Raw genomic sequence first — 26,834 nt, forward strand, 5'->3', positions numbered from 1 at the left:
TGACCACTAAGTGTCCCAATGCCCCCGGAACACGCCATCTCTTGGCTTTAGGTGCTGGCAAATGTGTGCCAATCAGGTTTGATTTGAGAAAGGAAGGATCCACCTTACAGGCATCAGGGAGCTTGCCACCTACCTCAAGATATCCAAGACTTCCTTTCCCTGCACTGTGAGCCCATTCTGACGGATTAAGGTGGGGCCCAGAAGGTAGTCTCTCCCATCCTAGAACCCCTCTTCCTCCACGGCTTTTTTTTTGGCTGCATTGGGTCTTTGCTGCTGCATGCGGGCTTTCTCTAGTTGCAGCGAGCAGGGGCTACTCTTTGCTGCAGTGCGCAGGTTTCTCACTGCGGTGGCTTCTCTTGTTGCAGACCATGGGCTCTAGGCGCACGGGCTTCAGAAGTTGTGGCACGCGGGCTCAGTAGTTGTGGCGCACAGGCTAGTTGCTCCACGGCATGTGGGATCTTCCCAGACCGGGGATCAAACCCGTGTCCCCTACGTGGGCAGGCAGATTCTTAACCACTGCACCACCAGGGAAGTCCCTCCTTCATGGCTTTTATTTAAAATTCCAAAAGACTTGAAACTCTTAAAGTGATTTGTTCCAGGGTAGGGAGTAACACAAAATAAAGATGACTCTCGCTGGCATGGAAAGCAAGGAAGAGACAATAGGAGAAAAGGGGAAAACTGTACCAGACTCCAGGGGAGAAAGATGCTCTTAGTAGTTCAATCCTGAGCCAAATGAAGAGGGAGAAGGCCAGGGTACCAGCCTGGAGTGACTGGCAGCCCCCGATGCGGTGGGAGGACTAACAGAGAATGGATGGGGTTAGGGGGAGAAGGGGAGGGGGAGAGGGCCCCCCCCCCGAAGACTTGCTTCTAACAGAAAGGGAAGAGAACCTCCCTGATTTACCACGCTGGAAGCACAATCTACAAAATGCTTCTCTCCAGCTGGCCCCCATCGGTACAATTTTACCACATAAAACCATTCATACCCACATTCAAATTTATCAGTCTGAGCAAAACACAGCTAGTAACAAAGAAAGGCAGTTTTCATATTTTATTATACAATGTTGTTCATCATAGAAAAAGCTTTAATATTTTTTAATTAAATACAGAAGAAATTGTTAGTGTTGCCAGAGGGATCATTTGTCTGCCCTTGAAAAAATTAACAACACCTGTTTGCAAACAAAAGCATTGCTTAAATTGAGTCAAATCTTTTGTTCTCTTTTCAGGACCCAGCCTACTGATTTATTTTCTATACAGTGTCTAACATGCAGTAGGTGCTGAATAAAGAGTTGACTGAATGGGATGTTCTTTAATCCCTAGCCTCTATTTCCTGACCCTAAAGTGGATCTTGACTCATGGGGTAAAATCCTCACCCATCCATTCCTAGGGTAGACTGCTGTCTTTCAATAGCCTTTGATACTTAACCGTGGTTTAGAGACACTTACCTGAGGGAAATGACTGAGGATTCCAGAGAAAGAAAGAAACACACAAGGGCAGGTACAGCAAGTAGGTAGAGACAAAAAGATGCTAAGACCAGTAGTAAAAGAGAGACAGATTCGGGGATGGAGCCACTGCAGGGGCCAGCGACAGCAAAATGAAGTCAGAGAAACTTAAAACTCACACAGTTCAAGATAAAGAGATTAAAAGGTTGGACAACAATAATAATCTTGAAGTTTCTTTTCAGCTTTGACATTTTATGACAGAGATAATGGCACAGAGAGAGGAAGACAAGGCAAGGATGGGAGGATAAAGAGACAAAGAAAGCCAAAGGAGACAGGTGGACAGCCAGCTATGACTGTCCATCTTTAGATCTGGCCTTGAACCCCTGTCCTGTTCTCACCTCACACCCAGCACGCTGGGTTCCTTGATGACTCAGCACCCCATGCTCACCGGGCTCCTACCGTAAGTCCAGTCACATCCCCGCCTTCCCCCACCTTAAGATCTCACTCTTTGTAAATCATCTCTCCTACATCCTCCATGATGCTTTCTCACTGCTCCAGCCCATATTCAGCTCCCTCCCTTCCCAACTCCTAATGCAGGTACAATTCATACCACATCCACATCCCCTAACCACAAGGCATGTGCTGCTGGTTTAGCGTTTGCCCTCGGCTCCTACGAGGGCATCTTGGTTCCCACAAGAGAACTGTGGTTTCCACAAGGCTCCAAACCCGACGTCATATATTCCAGGAGTCCCCATGATACCCAGTCCAGTGCCGGGTATCACTAAGTGCTCAGTGAATACTTGTGGACTAACCAGTCCCCAAGGAGTGCCAACAGGGCAGCCTAACAGTCCATTGGTCTATTAAATAGCTTCCCGGAGGCTGGCCACGCTGGGGCCATCTCCTGGGCTCCTGCGCCCCCTGCCGGCCAGGAAGGGATCTGCACGCAGGACGACGTGGGCCGAAAGGGTGGTCCTGACCCGAGGAGGCGTCTGGACTCGCGGTGGCCCCAGGCACCGTCCAAGGGTGATGAGGTCGGTGGGCACAGCCAGGAACTGCAGCTGTTTTCTTCCTAGGTGTAGGGGTACATCCCGGTGGACAGAGCTCCACCCTGCCCCATAGCGGGGCTCTCAGAGCTTCTCATCCAGCTCCAGGCCCTGGTTCTCCTGGGAGACCCAGCAGACCCGGGCTGGGCTGCCGCTTTGCGTCCCCTTCAGGTAGTTCTGGATGACGGAGGCGCAGTCCAGCCGTTCCATGATGGTCATGAGGTAGTGCAGCTCCTGCAGGCTACCGTTCTGCTCCTCAAACAGCTCCAGGATGGCTGCCGCGGGGCTGCGCTGGCAGGACAGGAACCTGGCCAGGAGGGTGCAGGGAGCAGGTGAGGGGCGGGCAAAGGGGCACTGCAGGGACATCCACCCCCTCCCCCAGCTCTGGTCCTCATCCTGCTCTTAACTGCCTTCCAGGGCACTCGGGATGGTGGGAGGGCCCAGGACTTGAAATCGGAGAGAGCCCTGGCTCAAAGCCTACTCCCCTCTAGGCCTCAGTTTCCTCTTCTTACACGAAGGCTTGGGCGAGAGGACCTCTAAGGTCACTTCCAGCTCTGATGTTCTGTATTTGCCTTCTCAACCCCTCACCCCCAGCCCAAACACACTCTCCCCTACCCCCCATCCCAGGCCCCATCCTGCTCACCACCAAGGAAACAGTTGCTCCCAGGCATGACCCTCCCCTGCTCAAAAACCTTCCAGAGACTCTTTCACCTACTAACCAAGGCCCCTCCCCTGACTTTCTGGCTTACCCACCACTTGGCCTTGCCCTGTTTTTTCTGACCTTTTCTGCCTGCTCCCATCGTGAAGCTTCCTTCTCACCTGAAACACACCAGACCCACCACCTCCTCTGCTTCTCCCCCAAAACAGGAAGGTGGATCCCCTACTTCCCCAGCACCTGTTTCTGAAGCCCTCATTCCCACCTCCCAGGTGGAGGAGACCATTCTGCATCCCTCAGTTCAGACTTCTGGTCATAGCTCCTACCAATTCTTTATTATTCTTTTTTATTTAATTGAGATATATAGTTGACCCTTGAACACCACCACTTTGAACTGTGTGGGTCCACTTATATGCAGATTTTTTCAACAGTAAATACTACAGTGCTACATGGTCCCTGGTTGGTTGAATCTGTGGAGGCCCAACCGTGGATATGGAGGGCCGACTATAAGTTATACTACGATTTTCGACTGCATGGAGGGTCACACCTCTAACTCCCACATTGTTCAGGGGTCAACTGTAATTGACATAAGTCTTCATTATTCTTGCTTCAGCCATTTTGTGTCTCTGTCTTCAACTTGCTATGCAATATGGGATACATACCGTAAGGTCAAAGGAGCACTTGCCTTGATTTTTTTTTTTAAGCTCTCTGTATCCCTTACAGGGTGACCTCCTTGATTCTGGGACCATGTCTCATTCATCCTGTATCCCAATGCTTAGCATAGTTTTTCCAGGACTTAGAAGGTACTTGATAAAGGTTTAATAAATGGGTGATTTTAAAATCTACCCTATTTTCCAGATCCAACTCTAGTCCCATCTCCTGGGCGAAGTCTTCCCTGACCACCCGTCATCTTCCGGGTGCTGGGGCTTAGCTCAGAATTGGCTTACTGATCTCTCTTGAGACCATGGCTGCGCTGTCCCCACTAGTGCCAGGCACTCAGCTACATGCTTTATACACATTATCCTATAGTCTGCCGTTCTGCCCCTCAGGGCACAGAATGTCAAACACTCAGTATGTACCAATGACTTACATGTCAACCGATCCATTTTTGAATATTTATTGAACCAATATTTATGTATTGAACACCAGCCACGAGCCAGGCATCATTCTAGGTACCAAGAACACAGTGATAAAATAGAAAGATGTCCAAAGCCTTCCTGTGGAGTCCCTTTCACTCCCCCTGCTCCTCTCCCCTGGCCTTTTCCTCTCTCACCTGCCTTGTCCTCTCCTCTTTGTAGCCATGAGAACGAGGACTGCTCGGCCCAAACCAATGAGATCATTGTCAATAAAATCAACCCTGTTCTGAGAAATAGGGTGGGGAGTAGCCGCTCCCTGACTTTTAAGTCACTCTTTTGTGAATGGTCCAGTCTCCAAGGGGTCCTGAGAACACCCACCCCAGTCCACCCTCCCCCCCACCACCACCATGCACACCTCATCCCTCTTACCGGATTTTCATACCACAGAGCCCCAGGTGGGAGGCCAGTCGTCGCCAGTCATTTCCAGTGATGCTGTTTGGCTCCAACAACATCTGCAGCCGCTCGAAGAGCTCTGGGGGCAGCCTGAGGCAGGGGGAAAGGGTGTCCTTGGAGAGGAGGATCAAGAGACCCAGCCTGGTTCCACAGACACCTCAATGCCATGCTCGCCCTGCAAGCCCAGGTGCAGGAATCCCAAACATCCCCCGGGCAGCAGCTCAAGCAACCACCACCTCACCTGTTGCATGGGGGTGGCTGGGTCACAGCGGGTGGCGCTGTCCAGGATTCTTCCTCCGATGCCTGGAATCTGAGGATTTCCATGTACTTGGTCTCCAAGCCCTGAGCCAACAGAGGGACAGGGAACACTCTTAGGGATCATGAGACACCCCTCTGAACAAGAAGCTGGGGCACCCATCTCCATGCCTCATGTCTCTCCTTCAGCCTGTCACCGGAGACACTTAACCAGGAGACACAGCCCTACCCCAATCAATACCCTCTACCCTCTGCTTCCCCAACCCCACAGCCTTCAGCCTTAAGTTTGCTCAGAGCTCTTTGGGACCTGGGACATGAAGACCAAACAAGGTACATCCTAAGACACCAGGAGAAGTCCTGGGTGGGGTCAAGGGCAGGGGAGGTCATCTAATAATAGAGACACTGATCTTGGGCATACGTGCCCCCTTCCTCCATTCCTCCTCTCCTTGGTTCCTCCTCCCCAAGTGATACCCCGAGGGGTATCTGCCTACTCTCCAGTAAGATGGCACATGGTTCCCCAAAGACTCTCCAATCCTGATTTCTTCATGTCTTCCCTCGGGAGAGTGGGATCTCTAACTCCCATCCCACCTACTCAAGACCCCCTTCCTGGGTCACTCTCCACCTGAAGATACACAGCACCCTCTCTCAGATGCAGACAATCTGTCCAGAAAGAAACCACTTCTCTTTGATGCCCAAGTTCCTCCAGGTTGGAAGAAAGGGTTCATGTAGGGTTTGGTTCTTTTACCCTCCTGCTAGATTCATCCAGGGATAGACAGGAGAGTCAAAGATGGAGGGTAACTTGGAGGCCAGGCAGTCCCTGCCCCTGGAAGAATGCCCTCTTCACCTGCTTGATTATGTGATTAGAGCCATACTTCCTAGGCACCAGACCCTCGCCCACTTTGCCCAGGACTCCCCCAGGCCCTGCCCTTCCTCTGCCCCTCAGCTCCAACTCACATCCTGGAAGGTGTGCATGGTGACAATGATCTCATTGGTCAGTGCTGAGCAGTCCTCGTTCTCACTGGCTACAAAGAGGAGACGTAGCAGGTGAGAGAGGAAAAGGCCCAGGAGAAGACAGCAGGAGAGCAAAAGGGACTCCAATGTAAGGCTTTGGAAATCTGAAGCAGCTGCGTCGCCCCCCATCTTTCTCTCTGCAGAGACCTGCTGCGGCCCCAACCTTTAAGAGAGGGTCTGCAGGCATGGCCGAATGAGGAGCTGTAGGGCTCCAGGGTGACCAGGAGGGGAGAGGAGAGGGCAGGAGGTAGACACGGGGCTCCTGGGCTACCTGCTTTTCTCCGGAAGCAGAAGGAGCGGAAGGGGCACTTTCCATGCCAGATGTGCAGATGGGGAACCAGCTGGCAACTGCTGTCGTCCACGTTCTCCCAACCTGGGGAGGGGGCAGAGAGACAGAGGGCCTCTAGAGGGGAGACTTCCACAAGGGTTTAAGGTCACCCTGTGGCAGGCACTGTGCAGGGCGCTGAGGGGAGGGATGGGGAGGGAGCAAAGGCAGGAGGGTGACTCAAGTGGATGGGAGGCCCCAGAGCCTGGGTGGGGACCCCGGGAGCGGTCTTACTTCTACCGGCACACAGACTCCTCCCCCCACCTCTCCTCCGTCCCCTTCAACCCCCTCCCTCCCATCCACTAGCCGAGATGCAGCCACGCATGCGCGCCCTGTCCACGACCCCGCAAACACCCTTAGCCCCACTGTCAACTCCCGCAGCCGACCCACAAAAGAACGAGGGAAGAGAAGACTGGGCCTCCCCCTCCGACACCGGCTCCATCCAGGTGGGACAAGAGAAGCCTCCCGCTCCCTCCCTGCCCCTGCGGGTGCAACGCCTCTCCTCTCACCACCCACCTGCCTCGGCTGGCCTCCCACGGAAGGACCGGGGCTCCGTGGGCAGCAGAGGGAGGAAGTGGGAAAGCCGGGGTCTCCAAAAGGCAGCAGCAAGAGCCAGAAGGCCCCCTTGAAGCTGCTGCCTGCCCAGGAGTCTCAAAAAGAAACTCAAGGCCCCAGGTTTCCACCACAGGGGAGGCGCAGACCCTTCCCTCCAACGGGCTCCCCGACGCGCCGTCGCCTGGCCCTGTCCCCCTCACCCTCGGAGATGTATTTGAGTTTCAGGCACTGGTCCCCTCGGGCCCCGGTGAAGTCGAAGAGCTGGCAGGGCCCACGCAGGCGCCCGCCGTGCGGCTGCTCATTGGTCACAGCCCACCGCAGGGCACAGGGCGTGTTGTTGAGGAAGTAGACGCGCAGCTGCAGGTGAGACTGCCCGGGGGCCAGCGGCGAGCAGAACACGGCCAGCTGCAGCCACTTCCGGGCTTCCCTGCGCACAGCTGCCTCCAGCACACAGGTGTAGAGGCTGCGGGGAGAGACGGTGGCAGGGACCGTGCACAGTGGGGCAAGGGAGGCTGGGAGACCAGCCCACCTGCCCCCGGGCTCCCACCGCACCAGGGGCCTCTGTGCCGGCTCCCAAGGAGGCGAGGAGAACATTCCAGGGCATGTAGGGCAGCACTGGGGTGGAGGGGTCAGCTAGGGGGAAGGAACGTGAGTCATGGCACAGTGACTGTCACTGGGTCCGGAGAAGAGCCAGCATGGGAAATAAAGACGCTGGGCTCAGGGCCACCATGCATGGCCCTGCTCTGGTCAGTGGGTGGCAAGGAGACTGGGAGGCAGAGGGACCTAAGACCCTAGAGAGACATAGCTAAGGACAGGCGTGCCATGGGCTAGAGTCTCAGAGAACTGGAGGGGCAAAGTGCCCTAGACAGCTTGGGGACAGTCCTGAACTGGGACACAGGGAAGAGATAGACAATTTTAGACACAGAGCTGGATATGGGACAGGCCCCATCTAGACACAGGACCAGGGTTGGGCCAGACCCTTCTAGACAGGCAGAGGGACCACGGTGGGACACACGGTCCTGGATGGGGTTGGAGCAAGATAAGCTGCCACAGGCACCAGGACAGAGGGACTGGGGAAGGACAGGGGGATACGGGGTTTGCAGGCCATCTTGGACAGATAAAGGGGCAGTCCCCTACAGAGAGGTGAGGATCGGGCAGACAGAGAAAGGGGGCAGGAAGTGCAGGCTGACGGGCTGGCGCCTACCTGAAGTGCGAGAGGTGGATGCGACATTCATCCCGGGAGGTGTGGTCTCCCGGCAGCCCCAGCGGCTTCCAGACCTTGGCGTCCAGCAGGGTCGTGTTGCTGCTGTAGGTACGGGCTTGGCTGGGCTGCTGGGCACAGTGCTTGAAGGTGAGGGTGCAGGGCTTCCGGAAGGAGGCCCCATGGGGGCTACACGCCACCACGGGGCTCACCAGCCCCTGGGCTCGGGACAGCGACGGGGCGTCTGACAGATCCCACACCAGGATCAGTGCCACCCGCTCCTGGCGGCCCACAGACACAGCACCTGGGGAGAGGGAGAGCTGAGATGGGCCCAGCAGGCAGGCACAGCCCTGCGAGTGGGAGAGGAGGTGGGGCGGGAGGCCAGGAGCAGGCGTGCAGCAGGGCATATGGAGAGGCAGTGTAGAAGGAGAACAAGGTGACCGTGACTGACTTGGGATGTGACCCTGAGCAAGTCGCCCCCTCCTCCAAGGGCTGCTGCCAGCTTACGCAGGGCCTTGTGTGAATTTGCAAAAGGTGCTCTTCCTCCAGACAGTTTACTTCCCTTTATGGGAGACTCGTCATAACACACTGTTCACGAAAACAAGGCCCTTTACCTCCACCTGCCACAAAACTGTCATCAAAAACATATCCATAAAAAATAAAAAATATATCATATATCCATCTTTGGAGTCAAAATGTCATACTAAACATATAAGCAATTTTCAAAATTATGAAGATGTCTCTGAATGGTGCTCCCTTGGAGTTGGTGCCCTTGTCCAATGTGCAATGTGAACAACTGTACACTGAGAAGGAAGCTGGGTGCTCTTACCTGGCGGGATGAGCAGGGAAATGCCCGTATCCTGGAGCATCAGGCATCCACCACGGTGGTCCACCTCTCGAGCTGAAAACACCAACAGCTTGTGCATCAGCTGTCGGATGACGGTCTGGCCTTGGGTGGGCGTGTGCAGTTCCTGGTAGAAGGCAGCCATCTCCTGCAGCGAGGCTGGAGGGCCCTCCCCGGGGGACTCACTTTCAGGTAGGGGAGTGGGATGGGACGCTGGCTCCTCTTGGCTCTCCAGCTTCCAGCAGGTGCCCAGCAGCCGGCGAGGACAGCGCCATTGAAGGCACTGGGCCAGAAGGACAGCACTTGCCACTGGAACCCCCACCAGCAGTAGGAACTGGGCGGGTTGGAAGGAACTCTCATAGGAGCACATCCGCCTGGTCACTTGATGTTGCCAGTTCCCCTGCACCCCTGTGCCAGCCGAGGCCAAGGGCCTGGGGGGAAAAGAGGTCAGTGTCAGGTTAGCCTTTTCAAGGTCGTGGAGGCTAAGACTTGACTTCTAAGCGGCTGCAATGAAGGATCAAATTGTCTTCATCCCAGTGCACCCATGCACCCCGGTCAGATCAATTTCTTTAACAGAAATTAAAGAAATTAATTTCTTTATTAATTTCTCTCCCTCTCTCCCTCTCTCTCTTCCTTAAGAGACTGCCATGGCTCCCCATGACCTAGTACATCAAATTTCTCTCTCATGAGACAGAAAGAGCTTGGGTTTGGAGTTAGAGAATGTGAGTTCAAATGCCACCTTGGTCACTGCCTGAGTGAGCTTGTCCTATTGTTTAATGTGCCTCAGTTTCCTCATCTGTCAAAATAGCTCCCTTGATCTACATGGGCTGACATAGGAAAATCTTAAAGTAGAAAAGCAAGTCACAAAGAGCTAGATATCCTCTGATCTCATTAGTGTAAACAACAAAACTATATACAACTGTAGATACATATTTATGGGTGTATAGATGTAAACGACAGAGAAAGGTCTGGAGCAGTGCTCGGTAATAAAAATATAACGTGAGCCACAGATGCAGCTTTCTTTTTAAACTTTCTAGGGGCCACATTAAAAAAGTAAAAAGAAACAGGAGAAATTAATTTTGATAATATATTTTATGTTACCCAGTATATTCAAAATATTATCATGTCAACAGGTAATCAATATAAAATTACTGGGATATTTCACATTCTTTTTGCATACTAAGTCTTCGAAATCCATGTGTATTTTACACTCACAGCACATCGCAATTGGGATTCTCTCTACTTCAGGGACTCAGTAGCCGCATGTGCTAGTGATTCCTGCCTTGGACGTGCAGGTCTGGGAGGACACACCCCAAACTAATCCCATCGGTCATTACGGAAAGATGAAAAATTGGGGGGCTGGAAGGTGTGAAAGAGGACATTCTATTTTCTTAAACTCTTTGAATCCCCCCACCAAGATGTCTGTATATTAACTTTGTAATTCTTTTTAAAAACGAATAAAGGTGAAAAAAAAAAACAGCCTCTCAGAGTGATGGTGAAGATGGCATGAGATCTTGTGGAAATCATTCTGTCGATGACAAAACCCTGTCCAAATATGTTTGTTTATTTATGCCCCTCCTTCTGCCAGAAAGGTTGGAGCGTAGTTCACAGGGATATGTAAAATACAAGAGTAACAAAAGTTAAAAGTGGAAGCAAAAAGAGAAAGAAAACCAAAGGTGGGGGCCTCCGGTGAGGCTCACCCGGTTCCCAGCATCAGACTGGGGCCTTCCAGCAACTTTCCCGTGAAGACGTCAGCTCTTCCCCAGGCCCTCCGGAATCCACTGCCTCCCCCTCCTACTTTCCCTCTTCCTCCCTTAATTTCCAACATCCCCACCCTCGGGCAAGACCAGGCTCCTCACAGCTCATTAATTCTAGCCTCTGGCCTTTGGTCCTGCTGTTCTCTGTTTCATGCTCTCCTCACCTGCCTCATCTACCTGCCTGGACCCCTCCTGCTCAGGAGTAACTGCCACCCACCCTCTGGGCCCCCACTCACCAGCCCTTGACAGTCTCGCCCTCTGAAATCTCTCACCGCTGCCTCCCACCACACTAAGTAACTTTTTTTTGTGGTACGCGGGGCCTCTCACTGTTGTGGCCTCTCCCACTGTGGAGCACAGGCTCCGGACGCGCAGGCTCAGCGGCCATGGCTCACGGGCCCAGCCGCTCCGCGGCATGTGGGATCCTCCCGGACCGGGGCACGAACCCTTGTCCCCCGTGTCGGCAGGCGGACTCTCAACCACTGCACCACCAGGGAAGCCCCTAAGTAACTCTTGACCATGTGCTGTCACGTGTGGCTTTCCCACTCAAATGAACAATTTCTGAGCACCAGCTGTGGACCAGGAACTGTGGGAAGTTCAGTCCTGCCAACGGCGATGTCTTCTTCGGCTCTCACGGAGCTTCTGAGGGCATGGGGTTCATTTACTCCAAGGCTGAGTTCTGTGAGACACCATATCCTCCTTCAAAGTCCCCAGGGTCCCCATGGTTGATTCACTAGGATCCGCACTAGTGAATCATCCCTTCACTTATGCCACCCACCCGGAGCTGAGGCTTTGCCCCAAGCCCCCTGCTCCTTCCTTGCCCAACTTCTTCCTTCCTTCTCAGGACCCATGAAACCTAAGCCCCCTTCCCATCTCCCCCGCCAATCCCCAACAGGGGTCACAGCTCCTCTGTACCGTCAGGATGGAGCACTGGGGCGGGATCTGTTTCCCCCGTGCCCTCACTGAAAATGTAGACAAGAAGGGAAGGCGTGGCATTGCTCCCTTGGCCTTAACATGCAACCCTGCAGACTGTGCCCCTGGCTGGGGACACAAGTGAAGTAAGTGAGCCGGCGACGCCTGAATCTGGTGGGGATGGGGGTCGGAGCCGCACACTTTCCTTTATGTCCCATCCAATCCTTTCGGTCCTTCCATAGTAAAGATAATTGGAATTATAACTGTAATAATAATAGCTAATATTCACGGAGATTTGCTGAGCCAGTGTGTTAAAGCGCTCTACGTGGCCTAGCTCATTTGATTCTCACAACAGCTTTATGAGCTAGCTTTTATTTTTATCTCCATTTCCCAGATAAGAAACCAAGTTTCCTCCCCCAGGGAGGACAGAGGGTAGATTATTAAGCTACAACTGAAAGCAGAAGGGAAGGATGAGCAAAGATGACAAGAGCTTCCAGAAACACTCCCTTTCTCTCCCTGCCCCTTCTTTTTCCCCAGGGTCTCTTCATTTCCACTTCTAGAGGAAATGAAGTTAGAAGAGAAAGAAACAAAAATAAATACAAGGAAAAATAAACATAAGGAACTAAAGGCACATCCTTGGTGTTACAACGAGTGATGCTCCCCCCCAACCCCTGCCCACCAAGGCACCAGCAGCAGGGGATGGGCCAGCTATTGGGAAAGAAAGGAGGGGCTTGCCCTATTTCTATAGCAACAACCTTTCCAGGGCTTCCAAAGACCGGAGTCCAAACCCCTTCACCCCACTGGGTGGCACAGAAGAGGAGTCCCCTTGCCCAACATTCCAACCTGGAGGGCCTCTCACAGGGGCCCATTTATTACCTGGCCGGAAGCAGGTTAACTCCTCCCCCAGCTCAGCCCCGCTTCTCCCAGGCTGACAGCTCTCCATTCTCCCCTTTGCCCCAGGAAGGGGAAGGGTCCCAAATCTATTAGCACAGCAACCAGGTAAATGCATACTGAAGCCTCCCAACCCCATGGCTGACCCTTTATTACCCAGGCCTCTGGTTTGTCTTGCCCCAGACCCTTGATCATGCTGGGGGGGTAGCACTTCCCCAAAATGAGGGTCCTTTAGGGTGCTGCCATCACTTGTCCCTAGGGAGTTGCCTCCTCCAGCACAAGGATCCAGCCTCCTGCTGCAAAGCTCTGCTCATATCCTTTAAGGAAACTCTCAACCTTTCTCCCACGTCACTGGTTCTTATTGTGTCTAGTCCCTGAAAGATCTCCAGTTACTGAAGTACATAAAAGGTATCAGGATGGATTAGTCCAAACCTAAGTCACGGGCAGCATTCATGAGCATAGCTTATATTTCCATAGTGCCTCCCCTTGGTCCTCACACCCACTGGGCAGTGGCCCTCTCCCAAGCCCCTTCCGCCTCTCCTCCTCCAGCACAGGGTCTCCACACTCCGCCAGGCCCAGACTAGCTGGCCTGGCTCCTCCCCTGAGCCCCAGGTGGCCCCATCGCAACGCTCACCCCACCCCCAGCTGCCCCAGGCGGTGTTCACATTACCGTGTAGGTGCTCCCAGAGGCTACCGGCTTGTCCAGGAACAGTAGTTCCTTCTCTGAGAAACAGAGAGGTCAGCCAGACCCCGTCGCCAAGCCAGCGGACAAGCGGAGGTGGGCGGGGGATCCAGGCAGGAGTGGCCTGGCACTTCCCGCTTCCCGGCAAAGTCCTGCCTCTCAGCTGCCCTAAGGAGGGGTGGGGAGTCTGTCCGTCTATTGGCAAAGTCCAGCCAAGGTGAGGGAGGATCGCAGGAGTCAGTGGACTAGGTCTAGGACTAGTAGTCTAGGTCTGGAAGGGAGGGGACAGAGGGGGACACCCTGGGTACAGGTGAGACCTCTCTAGAGTGCCCTCTGCTGGTCAGTGGCTGTCCCCACCAGAGACTATTAAAACGGAACAAGGGGGGGCTTCCCTGGTGGCGCAGTGGTTGAGAGCCCGCCTGCCGATGCGGGGGACACGGTTTCGTGCCCCGGTCCGGGAAGATCCCACATGCCGCGGAGCGGCTGGGCCCGTGAGCCATGGCCGCTGAGCCTGCGCGTCCGGAGCCTGTGTTCCGCGACGGGAAAGGCCACAACAGTGAGAGGCCCGCGTACCGCAAAAAAAAAAAAAAAAAAAAAAAAACGGAACAAGGTAAGAGGAACCCTAACCAGGGCTCCTCAAACTATAATGCGCACGAACCGCCTGAGCGACCTTGTTAGAATGCAGGTTCTGATTCCGTTGGTCTAGGGTGGGGCCTAAGGTTCTACATCTTAGAAGCCCCCAGGTGATGCCATTGCGGCCTGTCCAGGGGGCTTAGACAACACCTAGTTCTACCCCCTTCCTGCACAGATATGATGGTGGAGGCACCGAGTTAATGACCCACAGCTGCTGGCGGCATTGGGGCACAGCCGTGTCTGCTCCCTACCCAGTGCTCTTTCCACGGCCCACAGGGATGCTGCCCCTTGGGGGAGAGTTGAGCTTCAGGCCGTTTGCCAGCCTGGTCCTTCCTTTGACACTCTGCCACTGGAATGCAAGCTCCCTGTGCAGAGGGATGTTTTTCCAGCCATTTGCTCTGTATCCTCAGCTCTCAGTACAGCCCGATCCAAAGTAGATGTTCAATAAAGACTTGAATGAATGAATGGGCCAGCTGAGAGAAAAGGGGAGCCATTTTGAATCCAGACTGCCGACACTGAACCCAGTGACCCACCTGCTGGCTGTGTAATCGTAGGCTAGTTGCTCAACCCCTCTGAGCCTCACTTCCCTTGCCTGTCAAGTGCACATAATAATATTTACTTGGCAAGGGATAATGATGGTCATTACTGAGCTAATAAATATAAAGTGCACGCCACGAAATGGTTACTCAGTAAGTGGTAACTTGTCACTGTGGTCTGGCCTCCTGCAGCGGAGGTCACTCCCCCAGCCCCGAAGTGATCGTCTCCCATGGAAAATAAGTAACTGCTGCTGATTTCGTCTTAGTTAATGATTCTCTAGCCTCTTGTCCCAGACTGCACCCCCCTCCCCTGGGCTGCCTTCCCCGGGAGGAGGGCATCAACACCTCCCAGGGGTGCCCAGGTCCCCAAAGTGGAGAGATGGGGCAAAGGAATGGTGGTGAGCAGCCAGCCTGGGGAGAGGACCTCATGTCTAAAGGACAAGCAAGGAAGAGGTACTCAGAACTTTGATAGGAATGAAAGGCAGACGTGTTGGACTTCGCTGGACAAAGCTCTGTCTGAGTCACACAGGAGCCTGGCTGCCTTTTCCTATGAGTCATGAGGTTCTAGGGGTTTGTGAAACAACTGTCAAGCTCAACTCCAAGCCAACTAGCAGGCAATAACCAGGGGCTGTGTCCACGTCTCATGAGATCATTTCCGAAGCTGGTGCTTACCTCACTGGGGACAGCCCCAGTTACAGCCCCAGTTCCGGGGAAATCTGAGGGTCCCCACCACCGCCGCGCACACAAAGCTGGTTCATGGGATGCAGTGACTACAGGCATGAGTAGCCTGGCAGCCTGGGGCTCAGCTGTCGCAAGAGGTCTGGGTCTCACAGCACCAACGCCTCAACAGTTCCATCAAGGGGACTCCTCCAGAGGCCGGGTCTAGCAGACCATCCCCTGCTGAGAGGAAGGCTTCCGGGCCATGCAGGCAGCATCCTGGACTCCCCAGTCAGTGTCACCACCCTTGTCACTGGAGAAGGGCAGGCCAGCTAGGAGCCCCCCTCCACCCTCCTCCCATCCCCAGCCCTCCTCTGCCCTCCACACATCTTACATCCCCGGCACTCAGTCTGCGAGGTATGCTGCCTGAGGTAAGGAGAACACGGGCCTGGGAATAAATAAAGGGTCGCCAGGAGTGGGGAGGACAGGAAAAAGGGAAGGGGGGTCAGGGGAGACCTCCAACACTGGATAGAAAAGTAGAAAACACAGACAGAGAGACACAGGAAGGCAGCAGGTGAAGCAATGGACGGTGAGAAGCAGAGAAAGATAAATAGAAAGATGCACAGGCAGACAGGGTGGTTCTCCCTGTCTCCAGAACCTCCAGGACATGTTCATGGACCCTTGACAGGAAAGGATGGAGCAGGCAGTCACTCCGGACACTGAGAATAACCACATTTTTTTTTTCCTTCTAATCCTGTCAATCATGGGGAGGAGGCTGAAATATCACGGGCGAATGAGAAGTATGGTATTGGGTGGGGGCCTTGGTTGGAGGAGGGTCTGTGCATCATCCCACATGCGAAGGACATGCAAAGCAACATGCAAATGAGTATGGCAGTGTTTTAATCAAAGACCAAGCGTGGTTTCCTTGAGAAGTCAGGCCACAAAAAAATCTGGGTGGCTGTGTTTGTGGCCCCGACCCTCTGGAAGCAGAGGGATGGAGGGGGAACCTCCCCCAGCTCCTGAGGGGAAGATGAGAACTTTGGAGAAAGGAATCTACAGTGTCAGTCGGCTGAGTTTGCATTTGGGCGGGAGCTCGGGCAGGGTGGGCCCCTGGGGTTTGCTGGTCTGGTATAGCAAGATAAGCCCGGGGCAGTTGGGCAGGCCAGTTCTGGACTAGAAAAGACCCCCAAGGATCTCTGGCTCCTGCCTTCCAAATGTGGTTCTTCCAGGTTGGTTATGTCAGCTTGGTTGAGTTCAGTCTGAGACACTGTCCCCATCGAGGGCCTGCTATGTACCTGGCCAAGTGCCACCCACTGAGAGAGGCAGAAAAGACGGGCCTACCTGGACCTGAGATCCAGGAGCCAGACACACGCTAGGGGAGAGGAGTCCTTCACTAAGAAGCAGTTATCAATACTAGACAGTACACTTCCAGTGCCAAATAAGCAGTGTGGAGACAGGAAGTCCATGGAGGGTGGAAAAGGGGGAAGGCAGTGTGGGCTCAGAGAAGGAGGATGTTTGCTCACCCCGTGGGGCTTCTGTGAAAGATAAATAGAAAGATGCACAGGCAGACGGGCTGGTCAGCCCTGTCTCCAGCGCCTCCAGGACATGTTCATGGACACTTGACAGGAAAGGATGGAGTAGGCAGTCACTCCGGACTCTGAGAATAACCACATTTTTTTTTTCCTTCTAATCCTGTCAATCATGGGGAGGAGGCCCAGGCCAGGCCTATGAGGGGCCCAGGCCTGGGAAGAGTGGCAGGTAGGAGGAGACAGACGGGCAGACACGGGGAAAGGGCTAGGAGAAGGCTACCATCAGTGTGTTCTCTTCCTCCCCAGACTCTACCTCCTCGAGGAGAATGTGGCCTCAAGGGGCCGCCTTTGTGGCCCTGCCCCTCCTGGGGCCCACCCTGGTCTGGCTGCTCACCCATCATTGGATGTCTGGTTGGTGTGACAGCCTGAGAAAGCTGCCCTGGTGCCCATCCCACAGAGTCCTGTTGCTGGTGTGGACAGCCATCTACTCTGTCACGGGGTGAGTGTCTGTTTCTCATGCTCTGGGGTGGTAACAAGTCTCCTATCCCTGAATTGCTGCCGTACACTGACCTCTAAAGGGATGGTACCTCATCTTGCCTCTTCTGGGGTGTCCCCTCTGTGCCTGCCTCGGATTCCAACCCCACCCTCTTCCTCTACCCTCTCCCAGTATCCCCATCCCTTCCCCCACCTCCCCCCGCCCCGGCCCTCAAATGATGCCTAGACCCACTTACCCCGATTTCAGCCCACAAGGATTCCCTCTTGGTAACCAAAAGGCCCTAAGCCAGAGGGCTTTCTCCTTTTACCATAGAACACCTTCCTCTGAGAGTTTTTGCCACCATCTCTCCACAGATATGCCTCCTACCTTGTGTGGAAGGACCTGGGAGGGGGCTTTGGGCGGCCCCTGGCCCTGCCCCTCGGCCTCTATGCTGTGCAGCTCGCCATCAGCTGGACTGTCCTGATTCTCTTGTTCACAGCCCACACCCCCGGTCTGGTAAGGCGCCAGTGCTCAGCAGTGGAATAGGGTAGGGGAAGATGAGGCCACCAGGCCCCAGAAGCTGATAGCAGAGCAGGTCAATCAGGTGTGGGCAGGTAACGGTTGGGCAGACTTCTCTGAGCTTCCGTGGCATGCGCAGAGTGCTGGGAACTTGGCTCGCTAGGTCCAGGGTGCTGCAGAAAGGTCGAGGGCCGGTTCCCAGGGCAGCCTGCCTGACCGCCCTGCCCCTGCCCAGGCCCTGCTGCACCTGCTGCTGCTCTTCGGGCTGGTGGTGAGCACGGCGCTGATCTGGCACCCCATCAACAAGCTGGCTGCCCTGCTCCTGCTGCCCTACCTGGCCTGGCTCACCGTGGTTTCTTCCATCACCTATCGCCTGTGGAGGGACAGCCTTTGTCCAGAGCACCAGCCCCAGCCCACGTGGGGGAAGAGTGACTGAGGCGGGGGGCAGGGGAGAGGAGGGAGGGCCAGGGTGGGGATAGAGGAGACCTCAGGCAGGGCTGTGGAGCTAGGGTGGGGACGGGGTGAGGGGGAGGTGGCAGGGCTTGATGAGTCCCTGAAGGTGACTCGCTCCAGTGTGGCCACTGTCCTAGGTCCCCTGGTGCCACTCTCCATTAGGATTCAGAGACATGGGAAAGGAAGGAAACTTATTTCACACTTAATATAAAATAATAAATTCTGTATTAATAAGAATTAATTGAGTAGTATCAATAAATAAAATCCTAACTATCTGTGAGGGTATGATGTGAAATGTATACTTGAGTGTATGAGGTCCAGGGCTGCAGGGTGGGAATAGACGTGTCTGTACATCTGTGTGCATGTGCACACGTGAATGAAGGTGTGAGTGCACATGTGGGAAGAGTGGGCACACCATTTCCGCTCACATGCCCTCACAAACCTGACCCCAAAATTTAGGACTCGGATTTTTTTAACAGATTTTTTTGGGGGGTCACACTGCAAGGCTTGTGGGATCTTAGTTCCCCAACCAGGGATCGAAACCTAGGCCCCAGCACAGAAGGTGGCAAGTCCTAACCACTAGACCGCCAGGGAATTCCCAGGACTTAAATTTTTAATTACCTGAAAAGTAAAGTGTTTTTGAAAAGTTACAGAAAATCAAAACCGAAAAGTAGATAAAGTAAAAAAGGATACCAGTTATACTTGTCAAGCATATATTATATTGATTATATATTTTGTATTATGTATCATATATAAATATATATATTATGCATCACATATAAAATATAGTCTACATTATATTAATTTTATTTAATTAATTTATTTTAATTACTATATTATATTAATTTCACTAATAACAGTATCATAGTGGATATTATGGTTCTATGATATATTATACATTATATTTGTTGTATTAAGACCTTCTGTCATTATCTCTGATAAGATTATGGATATTTTTTATTTTTGTTTTCATATACTCTTATACTATTAGTTTCTTACATCAATTAATTGTTATTGTAATAAGAAAAAATGTTGAAAAAGAAGAGATGTAAGCCTCGGTGCTGGCTAGTGAATTCAGAAGGAGCTTCTTGTCCAGCCTTCTCTCTTCTCTTTCTAAACTTTCTTATTGGCTTTTTTATTTTCCTCTCTTCCCTCCTCTTGTTTTCCTCTCCTCTTGTCTCAAAGCCCTGATGGTGGCAAGAAGTGACTGCCCCGGGGCTGGCTCCCCAAATCTTAAACAAGGCCAGCTGGAAGACCCAGGCGCCTTGCGGAAGGAGCTTTTAAAAATACCAACCACACTCTCTAGGGAGGGGCTTGGGCATCAGTGTTTTTAAAATGGCCAGGACCCCCTCATGTGCAGCCCACCTGAGAAACACTGCTGAGGGTGCCCCAGAGCCATCTGGGACCTTATTAAAAATACGTATTCCTCGGACCCCACCCAAGACCTAGAAATCAGAACTTTGGGGGTGGGCTCCAGGCATCTTTAGATTTAACAAGCTCCCATCACTTCAGTCAGCTGCTCGCTGAAATTTGAGAGCTCCAGGCATGGATGGTCTTTCAGGGCCATTTTTGCTTTGACAACCTTTGGTTCTGTGAGCTGAGTTCTGGGTCTGGAACCAAGGACCACACAGGGGGAATAGACAGAGGACATCATCATTTGAGAAGGAGATTGGCTGTTCCTGGAGCTCACCAAGTGAGGACAAGCGAGAAGGAATCTGCAATCTCCCCGCCTCCACTAAGGGCGTGTTCTGCCCAGCTGGGCACATGGGTCACCGGCGTTCCTGGAGGGCACGCACAGTGTCCCACCCACCTCTGTGTCCCCAGCCCCAGAGCAGCACAGAGCACAGAGAGGGTGTTCATACACCTTTGTTGATTGGTTGATTGAATAAAAGAACACATGATCCCATTAAAAGACAATGCTGACCAGCACCCCACCAACACCTACACCCCTCTCTGGACCAATTGAAAAAGCCTCTCTCTTGGGGGAGGGAAAGGCATTAATAGTTGTTGGAATTTCTCAGGTGGTTCTAATGTGCGGGCAGACTGAGAACAGCTGCCGTGGGGCGTTGCTTCTCAAAGTGCGGCCCAGGGACCTCCTGGGACCCTTGTTGATGGCCTGGACTCCAGCCTGGCTCCAGACTCACGGAATCAGATCAACTTGAGGAATGCGGGCCATAAGGTACGGTGGTTTGCAGTTCCAGCCTTGGAGACAGACCAACTTGGGCTTGGATATTGACCCTGTCATTAACTGGTAACCGGGTACAATTTACTTCACTGTGCTTCATTTTCCTCATCTGTAAAATGGGGACCTCAGAGACTTTGGGCTAAGAGTAAATGTGTCTGGCACAGAGGAGGTGTTCAATAAATGTTAGCTGTCCTAGGAGGGGACCCCAGGAGGCCACCTGTTTAATGAGCACCCATGGTTCTGATTCACACTGCAATGGGGACCCACCCTGCTCTGAGACCCCGGAAGTACTTCTCAGACTTCCTAAGGGCCGGGAGAGCGAGTGGCCTTCCCCGCAGGTCTGTGGGCCAGCCTGACCAGTGTTACACACACAAAATGATGGGCTCTTTTTCTCACACATTCACATGGATTTTGACTTCCCCTCAATCAGATTTTTTAAAGCTTTCAGTTAAATTGGTAACTCCATTGATCCAGGTAACTGTTTTAAATTTATAAATGTAATCTATAAATACTGATCGAGGACAGGCTCAGGAGCCACACTGCATGGATTCTTAACCTAGTTCCACTTAAACAAGTCTACACCCCAGAAGTATTTGTCATTGTCATTACCATCACCATCTCATGTAGGCATTGCAGATACTTGCTACCACATTTTATTCATGTTGCCAACTAATTCTAGAAATTAAACTGGCCCTCCGAGAGGATGCACCATGCCTGTCACGTGACTGTGACCTCTGCAGGGCAAGCCGATACCACAAGTCCAGGGGTCCAGATGCCTCTAGTTTTGGATATTGGCCCTAGAAGGAAGCTTGATTTGGGCAGTGTCCCAAGCCCTGACTGCCTGGCACAGCTTCCTGGCTTTGTGCAAAAACAGCTAGAAAGGGCAGGATCTCCAACCCCAAACTCGTATCCTCTGACCCCAAAGTCATCCTTAAAATCCCCCTCAGCACCAGCTCCTTGGTTCCTGAGTGGGAGCCTCTAATCCTCCAGCCTCCCCACCTGCCTGGCCTCTTGCCCTTCCTCTACCCCGCCTCCCAGTTCTGAGCCCGGTCTGGAGCACACACTGCCCTCGGCCCCTCCTCTCTTGTTACCTAGAGTTGTCCCCAGATCGAATCGGAGCTGCCTTCTCTCTTTGCCAGATGTGTCCCGGGATTCCACCATCCAAGTCACGTGTGTGTGCTTCTGTGTCCTTGGGCAGTGTTTTTCCATTTGCCTCTGAGTGGGCACCTGGTGTCTGAATATGATTCACTCGGTGGGTAGGGGACAGACAAGGCCTTCACCAGTGTCTGGAGAGGTGGGGAGCAGCTCCAGGTGAAACAGCAACCCCGGGAGGCAGTGTGATGTCTCATTCTACTGTATCCTAGTTTCCTCTTTTCTCCCCTGATCCCTTCATTCTTCTTCCTTTTGCCAATGTCTGCAGAATGGGGATACATAGGGGCAGGTGAGGTGGGCAGAACGGTAGGTGTATGTCCAGTGGATAAACACTGGTCGGCTGGGCTGGGAGGCGGGCAGAGTGCAGGAAGTGTTTTCTCTGTGCATCTCTGGTCCCTCCTACCTACGGGCAGGTAGAGGTGACGCCCTAGTGGAGGCGTAAGGCCCCCGAGTACTGTCAGGCCCGGGCCAGGGCCTCAAAGTCTTGCTTCCCTTGTGGTGGCCACCATCCATTCTATCTCCTGGGGTTTCCCTGCACTACAAACCCAGTTTCAGAGTCTTCCCAGAGATCCCTTTTCCTGTTGTTCCAGAAAACAAGCACAAGACCCTTTTGTTTTAAAGACTTATTGCTGATCCTCATCAGTGACGAACTAGTTACCCATCCAAACAAAGCCTGACTTTGGGGGGATCCACTCAGATCTGGACCACCCCTGCCACTTCCATCCTCAAGCAGAGTCCACCGAGGCCCCTTCCCCCTACCTAGGTTTCAAGGACCCTTCATAACAGAGGTCCCCTCTTCTGGCGTGGGAGTTAAGAGCAGCCCTCTCTGTCACGCCAGGAGCCTCAGTGGTATCTAATCAACGCCGTTTGTCCCTCTAGTGTCTATATCTCTGAGGTCCCCCAGCCTGCCCAGAAATGATCTGCTCAGAGGAGCACCCGAAAAAGCCCCTCCCCCCTCCACCTTCACCTACTCCAACATACTTCTAGGGGCTGAAAGTCTCCTCTCAAAAGGTGATTGTTAAGTTTATCGCTTTCTCCCAGTAGGTTCTTAGGCCCTGCAAACACCCTTTCAAAGGGGAACACTATTAGTCACCTTAATGGGCATGATTCTTATCAGATCGCTCACCTCAAAGACTCAAGGCACCGGGAGCCAGGCGGTGCCAGGAGTGGCCACTGGAATGGAAGACCGCGGTGACCAGGAATAAAGTCCCAGGTGTCACCATTTTCCCCAGGGCGTTGTGTCCTGCATGGCCAGCCAACCGTGATGTCCCGCACAGGAGGAGATTGGAAACTCCCGCCTGCCCTGTGACTCCAGAGCTTCCTCCCTTCCTGGCCTCAGACTCTGGAGACCCTTGGCCCCCATCCCACACCCTGCCAAGGCTCTTGGACACCCCTGTGTTTATGTCAACAGAGCGGTTGCTAGCAGGGGCAGGCTCCTGCCCGCCAGGGTGGTGCCTGGTGCCCGTGGCCCGTTGTTTGTGTACCTCGTCTTGGTAGTGACCGAGGGGCAGGCACGCCAGGGCTCGGTCTCTGGGGCAACGCATTGTTGCGGTCCCAGCTGTCCCTGCACATAAAACACCCACTCTGTCAACGGGCTCCCAAGGTATCTTCCTTCGCAGAGTGAGAATGTAAACCTTCCCCTGGTGAGGCTGCTCTTTTCCTCCAGCCCACCACCCCACCCCGGCCTCTCTACTCCCTTCCCAGTGACGGCAGCTCGGCAGCCCGCCGAGACCCAAGGAATAGCCGTGCCTGACCCTGTCTCCTCCTCTCAGCCACCTCCTAGAACCTTGGAATATTTTCTGAAATGACCATGGGAAATGGGGCAGGCCGCAGCCTACCCTGGGCCTAACCCAGCTCCTCCCAGACACAGAGAGGGGCTGGGGCCTACAGAGACAGATTGGGAGAATTCCCTTTTGGGTTTCCATCCCCACTCACCCGCTGTCTGGTGTCTCTATACCTACACCCCCTACACACACATACACACACACATGCACACACACACACACGCACGCACACACACCTCATATACTAACTCCTTCCAGAGCCCAATCTCCCTGCAAGAACTCCTTCTGCCCCTGTCCCCTTCTTGCCCCTCCTCCCTCAGAGCCTGGCCTCAGGGGTCCTGGTAGCAGTAGAGACTCAATGGTAAAGGAATTAAGACTCTGGAAGCACAAAGCTCTGCTCTCACTAGCTGTGTGACTTTGGGGGCAAGTCACTTAACCTCTCTGACCTCAATTTCTCCACCAATAAAATGAGGATAATAATAGTACCTACCCCGACATCCCTAGGAGGAGTAAGTGAGTTCATTTACGTGACCTGCTTAGAGCCACGTCAAGCCCCAGGGAGGGATGGGCCCGTGTCAGCTCTCATGTTACTGAATTCCAGGCAGCATAACCCAGTGGGAAAAGCATGGAACTCGGAGGCTGACAGACTTGGGTTCAAATCCCAGCACTCCACTGACCCCACTGAAATAAATAGATACCTTATTTCCCAGTTTCCTCTTCTACAAAAGGGGTGTATTGATAGAAACGTACACAGCAGTGTTAACACGGGGGGTTGGGGAATGCCTGCACTAAAAAGAGTATAGTGGCAGCTGCAGGAGCAGGAATCCGGCTCCTGGCACCTGATCCCCCAGATTAGCTACTGCGCTCTGGGCCCAGCAGGGGAGACTGGACTGACTTGGAAAGGAGAGCCACGGACCAGGCAGGAATGTGTGCCCCCAGGAGGTGCCATAAATAGCCAGAGTGAGTCAGAGGGCCTCCAGGGAAGGAGGGCTGGAAAGGAGCAGTGGAAAAGGAAACTGTCAGTCTTCAGTCCAGGGAGCATCCAGGGCACTCTCCCAAATGTCAAAGGTAAAAGTGTAGGGATGTGGTAGGAGTGAGGGGTCACACCTTCAGCGAGGACCAGCTTGGGGACCATCTCCCAACACCACTCAGAGTCAGAAAATTTCCACACTGTTCATCTCCACCCTGCAGGTCTTCAGGAGCCAGCCCTGCTTCCTCATTTTCATCCCTTTACCATCCTGGAATGGAGAGCAATCACTCAGCCTGCATCGCAGGTGGGAACACTGAGGCCCACCCAGAGAGGCTAAGTGATTTGGCCAAGATCACACAGTGAATCAAGGATTGAGATGTGGATATGAACACGGATTTTTTTTTTTTTTTTACTCCCAATCCAGGGTATACACTACAGCCAAAATATAAGAACCTATCCTCAGGGAGGAAGTCTTCCCCACAAGGGAACAGTGAGCTGAAAGGATCCCTTCTCCCCACTTTCCTCCCTGCAAGACATTTTACTCTTCCTTAGTCAATCCAAGCACATCACTGTAGCTGCGACCAGAATGCTTTAAAGATGTATTCATCAGAACTAGCTGGGTGCAGCCCTAGAAATAAGAATGTAGGCTCAGAAGACCTGAACTTAAATCTTTGTGTGATCTCACACAAATCACCTTTCTGAGCTGCAGGGCCCTGACCTGCAAAATGAACACAATAATACACACCCGCGTGAGACTGGCATGAGGACCAAAGGCGATAATGAGAGCCTGAGTGCCTGAATGACCCCAAATGCTATAAAAACTGGGAGCTGCTCCTGGTGAGGCAGTGCCTTATTCCTCTCTGGATTCTTGGTATTTACTACAGTAGTGCCTGGCATGTAGGAGCCCTAGATAAATGTTGATAAAATAGAAGAACGAAGTAAACTCTTTGCATTTAAATGTTGTATGTTTGTGTGATGATAATAATAATGTGTGTGTTTGCTATTTATCACTTATCATTGCCTTTTGTGGACACAGGCACTACTACCGCTACCCTGTGCTTTACATCCCTGGAAAAATGACTGAATAAAAAAAAATAACTTCTGGGGCTTCCCTGGTGGCGCAGTGGTTGAGAGTCCACCTGCCGATGAAGGGGACACGGGTTTGTGCCCTGGTCTGGGAGGATCCCACATGCCACGGAGCAGCTGGGCCCGTGAGCCATGGCCGCTGAGCCTGCGCGTCCGGAGCCTGTGCTCCACAACGGGAGAGGCCAAAACAGTGAGAGGCCTGCGTACCGCAAAAAAAAAAAAATAATAATAATAACTTCTGGATAAGAATGCTTTTAGTAATAAGCCTAATAGGTAGGGTGACCATATAGTTCGTCTATACTGGGGCACTTTGGGAGTGAAAGGGAAGGCAGTAGCAATTATGCCTGGACAACAGATATAAACTATGATTATCCTGGGCAAATCAAAATGCTTGGACATCTTACTCATAGGACACAATGCTGCTCAGAACTCTCTGGAGGGGAGAGCCCCAAATCCTCCAAATCATCCTAACTCCTATCCTGTACCCCGACCATGGAAGGGGTCCCCTACCTTCTCATTCCCACCACCCACCTGCACTGGGAGCTGTGTTCAGATCAGGTCCCCAGCGTTCTTAGGTTCCTCACTTTCAACATCTAGGTGACTCTGACCCACACTTCTGTTGCCCTGAGAATGTCCTAGAATGTTTGCACTGCCCCAGACATGAAAACCCATGGCCCTGGCTAAGCACCCACCGTGTCAACTGCAAAAATCATCCAGCCCCTCCCGATGCTGTCCCAGCTCGGGGATTATTCCAGGGGCCCCACTCATCTCTCATTAGTTTTAATAGTCTTAAAACCAGTCCTTCTGCTTCTGCTCTTTCTCACCTTTGCTCTGTTCTCAACAAAGCAGCCTGGGTGATCCTACAAAAATATGTCGGACCATGTGTCCCATCTTTTCAAAGATGATGGCTTCCTATCTCACTCAGAGAAAAAGCCAAGGCCCTTATAACAGCCCCTAAGGCCCCAGCCTACTTAGCCTTTATCTCTCTGACCTCATCTCCTAGGACTCTCCAGCCACGTGTATGTCCTTACTTGTTCCTCAAACACACCAGGAAAGCTCCCACCTCAGGACCTTTGCACCTGCTTTTCCCCTCCTTGGAACATTTTCCCCTTAGATGACCCTATGACTATTTCCTTCACCTTCTTCAGATCTTTTCTCAATTATTTCCTTTTTCAAAGTTCTTCTCTGGCCACCCTATAAAAACATGTCACTCTAACCCCTTCCCTGCCTTTTCTCCTTAGCACCACCAAATGGACCATATATATTACTTATCCTGTATATTATTCAACCCCTTCAAGCTCCGTGAGGGCAAGGATTTTCATTTGTTTTGTTCTTTGCCATACCCCAGTATCTGAAACAGCCCCTGGCATATAGTAGATGCTCAATAAATATTTGTTAAATAAATAAAGGACCAACTGAGAGGGAACATACATGGCAGTTGGACATTTGGCCTCAGGAGTGAAAAGGCCTGGTTTTAATCCTGGCCCTGCCATTTTGGGGCTTATGACCGTAAAAAAAGGCCCTTAACCCTTCTGTGCATCTTAGTTTCCTCATGTGTAACGTGGGATAATCCACAATGCCTCCCAGGACTATTGAGAGCATTAAGTCCAATTTCACATAAAAAACACTAAACTCACTGCCTGGCCTATTTCCAAAACTAAGCTTAGTAAATGGCAATAGTGTTACTTCTGGAGGCTCCCCATCGATGTGACATTGCTTATGCATCATAACAGGTAAATCAGCATCCACTCCCTTTGAG

General features: G+C 52.6%; 2 protein-coding genes across 4 annotated transcripts; one reads left to right on the top strand and one right to left on the bottom strand.

Annotated features, from left to right (window-relative positions):
- Positions 1–1,034: 1,034 nt before the first annotated feature.
- Positions 1,035–22,385, bottom strand: UNC5CL (unc-5 family C-terminal like). 2 transcript variants are annotated; one of them, XM_081246114.1, is made up of 9 exons: positions 22,362–22,385; positions 8,843–9,288; positions 8,017–8,317; positions 7,013–7,275; positions 6,204–6,305; positions 5,876–5,943; positions 4,908–5,008; positions 4,643–4,756; positions 1,035–2,789 (listed from the first exon to the last, which is right to left on the bottom strand). In XM_081246114.1, the coding sequence occupies exons 2-9, from the start codon at positions 9,225–9,227 to the stop codon at positions 2,567–2,569; spliced, it is 1,557 nt and encodes a 518-aa protein (XP_081102240.1). In that variant the 5' UTR covers positions 9,228–9,288; positions 22,362–22,385; the 3' UTR covers positions 1,035–2,566. The 2 variants fall into 2 exon arrangements, with proteins under 2 accessions (XP_081102240.1, XP_081102239.1); XM_081246113.1 differs by lacking the exon at positions 22,362–22,385 and adding an exon at positions 13,085–13,149.
- On the top strand, positions 14,936–18,234 carry TSPO2 (translocator protein 2). 2 transcript variants are annotated; one of them, XM_081246197.1, is made up of 4 exons: positions 14,936–15,353; positions 16,738–16,950; positions 17,301–17,442; positions 17,681–18,234. In XM_081246197.1, the coding sequence occupies exons 2-4, from the start codon at positions 16,778–16,780 to the stop codon at positions 17,879–17,881; spliced, it is 516 nt and encodes a 171-aa protein (XP_081102323.1). In that variant the 5' UTR covers positions 14,936–15,353; positions 16,738–16,777; the 3' UTR covers positions 17,882–18,234. The 2 variants fall into 2 exon arrangements, with proteins under 2 accessions (XP_081102323.1, XP_081102322.1); XM_081246196.1 differs by having other exon boundaries at positions 16,758–16,950.
- Positions 22,386–26,834: the final 4,449 nt, after the last annotated feature.

Source organism: Mesoplodon bidens (assembly GCF_964165515.1).
Source record: "Mesoplodon bidens genome assembly, chromosome: 10".
NCBI lineage: Eukaryota > Metazoa > Chordata > Mammalia > Artiodactyla > Ziphiidae > Mesoplodon > Mesoplodon bidens.

Coding starts and splice junctions, on each gene's coding strand:
- TSPO2 (XM_081246197.1), top strand. CDS start 16,778: ATGTGGCCTCAAGGGGCCGCCTTTGTGGCCCTGCCCCTCCTGGGGCCC. Junction 16,951..17,300: donor GCCATCTACTCTGTCACGGG/GTGAGTGTCTGT, acceptor ATCTCTCCACAG/ATATGCCTCCTACCTTGTGT. Junction 17,443..17,680: donor CAGCCCACACCCCCGGTCTG/GTAAGGCGCCAG, acceptor GCCCCTGCCCAG/GCCCTGCTGCACCTGCTGCT.
- UNC5CL (XM_081246114.1), bottom strand. CDS start 9,227: ATGTGCTCCTATGAGAGTTCCTTCCAACCCGCCCAGTTCCTACTGCTG. Junction 5,944..6,203: donor CTGCTTCCGGAGAAAAGCAG/GTAGCCCAGGAG, acceptor TCCTCTTTGTAG/CCAGTGAGAACGAGGACTGC. Junction 5,009..5,875: donor CCATGCACACCTTCCAGGAT/GTGAGTTGGAGC, acceptor CTGTTGGCTCAG/GGCTTGGAGACCAAGTACAT.